The sequence below is a fragment of the Toxorhynchites rutilus genome, chromosome 3 (assembly GCF_029784135.1).
Source record: "Toxorhynchites rutilus septentrionalis strain SRP chromosome 3, ASM2978413v1, whole genome shotgun sequence".
Lineage (NCBI taxonomy): Eukaryota > Metazoa > Arthropoda > Insecta > Diptera > Culicidae > Toxorhynchites > Toxorhynchites rutilus.
Window position 1 is genome coordinate 269,963,608 of NC_073746.1, and position 9,899 is coordinate 269,973,506.

The 9,899-nt window shown below is 41.0% G+C and overlaps 1 protein-coding gene across 1 annotated transcript; it reads left to right on the plus strand.

Annotated features, from left to right (window-relative positions):
• Positions 1–2,717: 2,717 nt before the first annotated feature.
• Positions 2,718–6,302, plus strand: LOC129774228 (uncharacterized). The gene has a single exon (XM_055777936.1). The coding sequence runs from the start codon at positions 2,718–2,720 to the stop codon at positions 6,300–6,302; it is 3,585 nt and encodes a 1,194-aa protein (XP_055633911.1).
• The last annotated feature ends 3,597 nt before the right edge of the window (positions 6,303–9,899 follow it).

Below are 9,899 nucleotides of genomic sequence, written 5' to 3' on the forward strand. Positions count from 1 at the left end.
AGGCCGTCGCCAAATAAAATTTTTGACCTGGGATTTGCCCAAAGTCCGCCTTCACGTAGGTCTCATCGTCCATCAGAATACATCCGTCGAACTTGGTCAGCACTTGGTCGTACAGCTTTCGAGCACGGATTCTGGCCACATTGTTCTGCTTCAGCGTCCGATTTGGCTGTTTGCTGGCTCGGAATGACCTTATTCCTTCCCGGAGACGAATTCGTCGCACCGTACTGTGAGCGGCCTGAAACTTATTGGCCAAATCGCGGTCTGAAAGATTGGGATTCCTCTTGACGGCCTTGATGACTTTCCCACGCAGTTTCCGGTCGACAGTTCCACTCCGACGCTTCGAATGCGGCTTCCGAGCCGTCATCAATGCTTCCTTGTACTGCTTGATAACACGCCATACGGTATTTCTGGGCATTTTAAGCTGTTTAGCTAGCTTAGATGCCGACAACAATGGATTTTCAACAAAACTGTGCACAATTTTATCTCTCCGTTCGGCTTCCATGGCGGTTGTTTACAAAATGCTATCGTTTGGTGTTATGACATAAATACATGATGAAAGGTAATGAATTTCCCGACACGTGGGTGAATAAAGTTTCCAAATCCGTCCACTAGGAGCGCCACAATGAGCAAAAGAATTTGTTCCAATATTAAATGAAGCAGACTTTACCACTTGTTTTTTTTATTAACTTGAATTCATTTTCAACAACCTCTTTTGTGATAATTGCAACTAGGCATTGTTAACCGGTTTTACCGTTACCAATTTTACCGGTAATACCGTGTCATTTTCCATTACCGAATTACCGGTAATTTTACAATCATTAACCGGTAATTTCGGTAATTTTAATTTTTACATCATAAATAATATTTGTCTTTATGCCGCTTTGAAATATGACTCGAGAATCAAAATAAGATCGAAAAATCACAACCGGCAGTGTTCCGCCGATTCTACGACCTCCGAACTTCAGTTCAAAAATCGCTGCTCGATCTGAAAACGAAACATAAGATAAGTTTCAGCGATGAAAAACTGATAAGGGAATTGGTTGATGCCCTCGAACCAGTTTTGGTCGCTGTTAAACTGCTATTGTGGAAGAAATGCAGTGTTACGGACCCAATTTAGATAGCAAGGCCGGCCAATAAACAAAATAATGTTATTGAAGTGCAAACGAGCGCATAGAAAATTTATAGCCCAATGAATCACCAGATACGGCCATGTGATTCATCCCTTTCTTATTTTTCTTTTCCTTTTGTATAGCTTCAGACAAGCGGTGCATGACGCACCAGAAAGTAGGGACAAATAAATAAACAAATCTGTGACCCGCACGATCCTCTGAATAGATCGTATTACTCATAGTGTAGCGCAGGCATACAAGATAGGAAATCACGTGTTCATTTGAGACCGTGAGCAGGCAGCATAGACAGATAAGGCGCCTGGAATACACAAAGACAACAAGGCACCAGGCGAAAGATTATTGCTGGTAATAAGCCTGGCCTCGCCCATTATCGAATATACGAAGGGCTATAAACAAAAATAACATTTTAAGCCGACGATGAGTAATAAACTTTCTAAATTGTACCCCTCTAGCGAGAGCGACAAAGGTCCGCAGAGATAAGCGGGTAGTAATAACATGTAGGGAAATAGCAGGCAGACAATCGATATGGGCTCGGTTGTCTGAGAAGGAAAGAGAGATCTCTTCTCTCCTTTATAGTTTTAACGCCTAGGAATGAATTCTTGGGTATATATACTGGGGATTCTGGCCTAGGAAGTCAGTTCAATTTCACAGTTCAATTTCACAGTTCAAATCAAACAGTTCAATTTCACAGTTCAATTTCACAGTTCAAATCAAACAGTTCAAATCAAACAGTTCAAATCAGAAGTCTAATTCGTTAGTTCAAAATCAAAGTTCGTAGTTCAAAGTTCAATTCGTGATCCGAAAATCCACCAAGCGTTGACAACCAGGCGTCACGCATCAGAATCCGGATACACCCAAGCGTTGGCAACCAGGCGCCACGCTATAAAAGGTATAATCAAAAGGAACAAATCCCAATCCGAAAAGCAGACCATTTGCTTCGCTTCACCGGACCGCACTGGAGCCGGAAGAGGTTGAAGTTTTGTGGCTGCCCTAGCCGGGATTTGTTCACGCAAAGGGGCTTAGCCCATAAGAGACCAACCAAGTCCAGGGAAATAGATCCCTGGCTTTAATAAATTTAAACCGTGATTCTCAGGCCTCAATTGCCGACATCTAGGGAAAAAGTTCCCTAGATTAATCACGAAGCGCTCGAGAGAGGACGAGCGAAAAGTCTTGCCTTCATAGCAAGCATCTAGGGAACTCCAGTTCCTTAGATTATATTTTGGTGGCTCCAGAGAGGAGATTTAAAACTCACACCTTCGCCAAGACAAGAACCACGATCCCTCGCGCAAGAGGAGTAAATCGGGAGGCTCAGAATCACGCCTTTTTGAAAAGACTAAGAAGTCAAGAATTGAAATTTGAACTCTCGCGCCAGAGAGTGAAATTGAACTCACGTGTATTCAAACGGGAATCACGTTGTAAGAGGAGATAAGACTTGGAACTCAAGCACTCATAGAAATTGATTTGAACACACGTGCATTCAAAAGGGAATCACGTTTATAAGAAAGAGATAAGACTTGAAAATTTAAGCACTCAAAAAAGATCTGAATTGAACTCACGTGTATTCAAGAAGGAATCACGTTAATTAAAATGGCTACATATGCATATAAAGCCAACCCTAATGGGCACTGCCGTCTGTGTACGGACAAAGACAAGAAAGAGGACATGGTCGCATGCGATGAATGCGATCGGTGGTTCCACATTTCATGTGTGGGACTCACATACCTACCCAAGAAAGATGAAAGGTGGGTATGCCCTAAGTGCATGAGCACAGAAAGGGAAATGATGGAACTGAAAGTCAAAGTCAGACAATCAGTTTCCGGAGACAGCTTGCAAGAAATTTTGCAAGAGAACAGAGCAGCAATGGAGGCTCTGGTAAAGTCCATGAGGACAATGAGATTCGAAGCTGAACCAGGTACAAGTTCAGCACACAATAATGACAGCATCGAAGGTCAAAATCAGGAGGCAGAGCCAGAATGGACTGTCTACCTAAAGCGACAAGCACTCATGAGCTTGCCAAAATATGGAGGTGCGGCCAGAGAATGGCCGAAATTTAAAAAGGCCTTTGATGAGACCACAAAACAAGGTCAATTTAACAGGCTTGAAAATTTGAATCGCCTGCAAACAGTGCTGTACGGGAACGCAGAGAGGAGCGTCCGACAGTTAATGATGGATCCAAATAATATGGACCAAATAATTGATAGACTAGAAGATAATTTCGGAAGACCCGAACTAGTCTATAAAGAACTACTAGCCGAACTCACCAATATCAAAAGGGAGAGTCGGAATTTGATTACCGAGATATCCGAAGCACTGGATAATCTCGTCTGTAATGTTTCTCTTATGGATAGAGAAGAATTCCTGATTGACCACCGATTGGTGGAAGAGATCATAAGGAAAATGCCCTACGGTCTACAGGTGAAGTGGACTGAAGAAATGTACGACGGGGCAAAGACTTTAGCTGATCTCAATGAGTGGCTGAAGCCTCATTCGAGAACCAATAGACTGCTGAATGGCACCAGCAGGCCGCAGCCGCGAGAAACAAGCAGACCGCAGCCGCGAGAAATTAACAGATCGCAGCCGCGAGACACGAGGCCTGAGCGTCGATTTAACGTAAATACGCATCAGGAAAATAGATCGACAATAATAAAACGCAATTGTGAAGCATGTCGGGGAAACCACAAACTCCTCGAATGCACCAGATTTAAGGCTATGAAGCCTGAAAAGCGAAATGAATTAGCCTTTAAGGCAAAGGTATGCTTGAGCTGTCTCGCATTTACAAACCATATGATGCGAGACTGCAAAAGAGCAAAACAATGTGGAATTAATGGATGTAAGTTCAAACATCATCCATTAATTCATAAATCTCATGAGAGAGAATCAAGTGATTCAAATCAGTCGGAAGGACAGCATAGTCCAGATACACAAGCAGATGGTGAGATACACAATCACCAACAACTAACAAAATCCAACGTATTCTACCAAATAGTTCCTGTGACGTTGAAAAATAATGACAAAATCATCAACACGTTCGCTTTCTTGGATGCGGGGTCATCACTCTCTCTAATAGACGAGGAGATTGCGAACAAGTTAGGGCTCAACGGAAGAATTGATCCGTTAATGCTAAAGTGGACGCAGAACGTCACGAGAAACGAACAAAACAGCCGTAGAGTTCAGGTACGAATCAACGGCAACAATGAAAAAGAATACGTCATGAAAGGAGTGAGAACGATAAAGAATCTCCAACTCCCAGAGCAAAGCTTCAACAAGGAGGTGATGGAGAAAAGGTATCCATACCTCAAGAATCTGCCGTTGAGCAGTTACAGCAGTATACGCCCGACGATATTAATTGGACTGAGTCACAGTCACTTGTTAATTCCATTCGAAAGGCGAATGAGAAAACCGAACGAGCCCACAGCGCTACGAACCAAACTTGGATGGTTCATGTTCGGCAACATATCGTCCAATGTGCAAGGCGGACACATCATGGTCATTCAGCAAGAAGATGAAATGAACAAGGCTTTGCAGAAATATTTCTCCACCGAAGACTTCGGCGTTAAGGTAGTCAAGAATCTACCAAAATCAGCTGAAGAAGAAAAGGCTGAACAAATTCTAAGAAGTACTATGAAATACAAGGATGGTAGATACGAAGTTGGACTTCTATGGAAAGATGAGGAAACGAAATTTCCAAATAGCTACAACAATGCAGCAAAGAGGCTGACAACGAGTGAGAGAACGTTAAAAAAAGACCCAGAGTTGAAAAAATGGGCAATAGAAACATTTGCGGATTACGAGAAGAAAGGCTACATCCGCAAACTGTCAGAGGAAGAAATTATGAAGCCGATATCAAGAGTGTATTATCTTCCACACTTTATTGTGCACAACAAAAATAAGTTGCCACCTAAACCAAGGTTGGTTTTCGATGCGGCGGCAAAGACACAAGGTGTATCGTTCAACACGGAACTGTTATCAGGGCCGGATGCTACTACGTCATTGTTCGGTGTTTTAGTAAGATTCCGAGAAGGAGCAATTGCTGTATGTGGAGACATCAAAGAGATGTTCCACCAAGTACGAATCCGAGCTGAAGATCAACACGCTCAGAGATTCTTATGGAGAGATTGTGATAGCAGTAAGAAACCTGATGTATACGTAATGCAGGTGATGACATTCGGATCAACCTGTTCACCGTCATGTGCACAAGCGGTTAAAAACCACAACGCAGAAAAATTCAGAAAATATTGTCCAGTGGCGACTGAAGCAATCATCAAGCAACACTACGTCGACGATTATTTGGATAGTTTCGAAGAGCTTGATAAGGCAGCAGAGATAGTACTACATGTTATGAAAATTCACGATCACGCGGGTTTCCACATCAGAAACTTTGTGTCAAACAGCAGAGAACTTCTGCAAAGTTTACCCTCGGAACGTGTACAAATTTCCGGAATCAAAATGTTCGAAGAAAAGGATTCAATGACAGAAAAGGTACTTGGTGTATATTGGAACACCACGTCTGACACACTCGGCTATCAAATCAAATTAGACAAGCTAGGAAGTGATGTTACACAAATGCTACGTTTACCAACAAAGAGAGAGGTACTAGCTTTCGTGATGAGTGTCTACGATCCACTTGGACTCATCTCAAATATAACTGTGCATGGAAGAATCCTCATGCAAAGGCTGCACATAGAAAATATAGATTGGGATGACGAAATTCCCGAGAAGTTGCAGTCAGACTGGCAACACTGGTTAGAAATTATTGAATCTGCTGATAGCGTAACGATACCAAGATACATCCTCGAAGAAAGAGCAGGAGAGTATGCCCCACCGTATGCACCAACGACCAGTCAGTATGACACAGCGCAATGGAGACGCATTCAACATTATTCCAAGTTGTTTTGGAACCGATGGAAGAAGGAGTACTTACCAACTCTGTTAAAGCGTAATAAAAATACGCAGAAAGTAGAACCGATCAAAGTCAACGACATCGTCTTAATCACGGACGACGACGCACCACCAGGAAAATGGCTTAAAGGACGAGTCATCGAAACGTTTGTGGCGAGCGACGGGCAAGTTCGCCAAGCAAAGATCCAAACCGCGAAAGGTGTCCTGAAACGACCGGCAGTTAAAATTGCAGTACTGGACATTATCAAGGGAAATGATCCAGCCATCAACTAATCAGGAAGAAGACGTCAGTGCTCGCTACCAGAGCACCAATATCCGAAAGATGCAGCCAACTGATGTAAGCTCGCGTCAGAGCTAAGATGTATGATCCATGGACCAAGCATTGAAGAGGACATCCTTTGGAACCAGGCAACGTGCCGAAGAATTGAAATTTAAAAGTGTTTTTAAACTCTGTTAGAATATAAGGATGAATGTAAAATAAATGATGCTCCGAAAACATGTAAACAAATAGAGATATAAGTAACACAGGTAGCATAGGGTCCGTTCAGAAATTTTATAAATCGAACAAGTAGATTTATCAGGGCCGGAATGTTACGGACCCAATTTAGATAGCAAGGCCGGCCAATAAACAAAATAATGTTATTGAAGTGCAAACGAGCGCATAGAAAATTTATAGCCCAATGAATCACCAGATACGGCCATGTGATTCATCCCTTTCTTATTTTTCTTTTCCTTTTGTATAGCTTCAGACAAGCGGTGCATGACGCACCAGAAAGTAGGGACAAATAAATAAACAAATCTGTGACCCGCACGATCCTCTGAATAGATCGTATTACTCATAGTGTAGCGCAGGCATACAAGATAGGAAATCACGTGTTCATTTGAGACCGTGAGCAGGCAGCATAGACAGATAAGGCGCCTGGAATACACAAAGACAACAAGGCACCAGGCGAAAGATTATTGCTGGTAATAAGCCTGGCCTCGCCCATTATCGAATATACGAAGGGCTATAAACAAAAATAACATTTTAAGCCGACGATGAGTAATAAACTTTCTAAATTGTACCCCTCTAGCGAGAGCGACAAAGGTCCGCAGAGATAAGCGGGTAGTAATAACATGTAGGGAAATAGCAGGCAGACAATCGATATGGGCTCGGTTGTCTGAGAAGGAAAGAGAGATCTCTTCTCTCCTTTATAGTTTTAACGCCTAGGAATGAATTCTTGGGTATATATACTGGGGATTCTGGCCTAGGAAGTCAGTTCAATTTCACAGTTCAATTTCACAGTTCAAATCAAACAGTTCAATTTCACAGTTCAATTTCACAGTTCAAATCAAACAGTTCAAATCAAACAGTTCAAATCAGAAGTCTAATTCGTTAGTTCAAAATCAAAGTTCGTAGTTCAAAGTTCAATTCGTGATCCGAAAATCCACCAAGCGTTGACAACCAGGCGTCACGCATCAGAATCCGGATACACCCAAGCGTTGGCAACCAGGCGCCACGCTATAAAAGGTATAATCAAAAGGAACAAATCCCAATCCGAAAAGCAGACCATTTGCTTCGCTTCACCGGACCGCACTGGAGCCGGAAGAGGTTGAAGTTTTGTGGCTGCCCTAGCCGGGATTTGTTCACGCAAAGGGGCTTAGCCCATAAGAGACCAACCAAGTCCAGGGAAATAGATCCCTGGCTTTAATAAATTTAAACCGTGATTCTCAGGCCTCAATTGCCGACATCTAGGGAAAAAGTTCCCTAGATTAATCACGAAGCGCTCGAGAGAGGACGAGCGAAAAGTCTTGCCTTCATAGCAAGCATCTAGGGAACTCCAGTTCCTTAGATTATATGCAGCTTTATGAAGCTGATGTCAGATTGCAATTTGTACTAGAACAGCTATCAGAGCAACCATCAGAAATTTCGAAGCAGCTGCTTGAAGTCCTGATTGGAAGGATTGCAGAAAGACGTTTCGTATACGCAGATTCATTCCCATATATGAATAATCATTTTGCTTTGGAGAAAATTGAAAATTCGTACTCTTCAATCATAATTGATGAGTCTACTGAACTGGAAATCCTCAAAATTTTAGCTATTGTCGTTTGAAGTTTCGATGGAAATAAGTTTCAGATGAAAGATACATTCTATAGATCTAACGAGTTGCATTGAGTTCAACTAAATTCAGCAAATAGTAGAGCTCAAATCATTGAATATTCTTAATTTATCTGCAACAAGCTTGCTCTCACTGGAATCCGTCGTTGAACGCAGTCTGCGGATGTTCAACGAATTTTATTTACTCTGATCAACTAAGAAACCAGAGCTTTTTATCTTACTCTTTGAATAATATATGCCCAGAACAATACATCAAATTTAAATACGCAGGATTAGACTTTGGAAATTTTGAGTAGAGTCTATAAAACCCACAAAATCTTCGTGTGAGTTGAAACTGTTGGAACAGGTATTGAACTGTAGAGTAGACAAATAACTACTGCTGAAATGATTGGTAAACAGCTGAACAATAAAAGTTCAAAAAATGTTAATATAAATGAATACCGATTAATTTATGTAGCATAAAAATTTCTATAAGAACCTGTGCTTATCCTGAACACATGGCTTCATGTCAATTTAATGTCCCCTTTTCATTCGTTGACAGTTATCCAGTTTTTGAATCTACGTTTTCATTCGTTGGCAGTTATGCCTTACATTTTTGTGTGTGCTCTAGAATATGTTATGAGTATTTACGTTGCGCAATACAAACAAGCCTGAAAAAATGCAACTGTTTAAACTTTCATTACACCTCAATGAAGCGTTGTGTTTTACAACAATGTATTTGTTTACTAGCGTCACGTGGTTACCTTCAACATCGTACAATAACTAAAGCTCAAATTATGGCTAAAAATTAGACTTATAAATACAATACAGATATCCATACAGATTTTCTGGAAAAGAACTAAGAAAAAAAGATTTTTTTTCAGGTCGAAAACACAGATTTTATTATGGCAACCCTGATTTGAATTGGTCCTGACTTGATCAAATTTGATGATGATGATATTTTTTCTGTAGCTGGACAACAGGAGGAAAAAAATTCACTGGGTGATGCGGAACCTGCAGAACAGTTGAGCATCAAGGAAAAAATTGAACGACAATTGCAACAAACAAAGGTAACAACGTCCAGCCTAAACTGAACGTCTATAAACGGATTGATGAAAACCCTCGGACTAGAGTTTTCGTAAAGAGGGATCAGAGACAAATACATGACAATGGTACTGGACTCTGAACAGGCGTTTTCCTCTTCTGGAAACTTTGTTAATGAGATCCGATCGTGATTAGAAGGCGACAAAATTAACATTCTCTGTATCCTTAAGTATTACTTCAACCAACTTTTTGTAAAACAAACATTATCAATAAAAATCGTTTCTTCAAGATGATAATTATTAGAGATGATACGGATATCCGGTAACTATCCGATATCCGGCCTACCCGACCAATGTTTGCTAACCGGCCGGATATCGGATAGTGACTTACTATCCGGCCGAATACCGGATATTGTAAAAAAATCAATAATTTCTCAATAACACACGATAAATCATATTTTTTTTTCTCAAAATTAACACTAAACCTACCACGAGGGGTCAAATGACCCATTTTGAACTTTCAGTCAAAATTTTCTTGCGAATTGCATTGTCACAACAACATTTACCTACACTACTTTTGCTAAAATATACATCGAATGTATTTTTCAGTGTTTACTCCTCTCTTATTAAATTTCTTACTGAGAAATATATGTAATCTGCCCTAACTACCGCAACGGGTCATTTGACCCATGCAAACATTTATATGATATCAGAAAGATTTGTATGTGTGGTTATGATACAAAAGTATTG

Bases quoted from the DNA above. Each gene is read 5' to 3' on its own strand.
- LOC129774228 (XM_055777936.1), top strand. From the start codon at position 2,718: ATGGCTACATATGCATATAAAGCCAACCCTAATGGGCACTGCCGTCTG.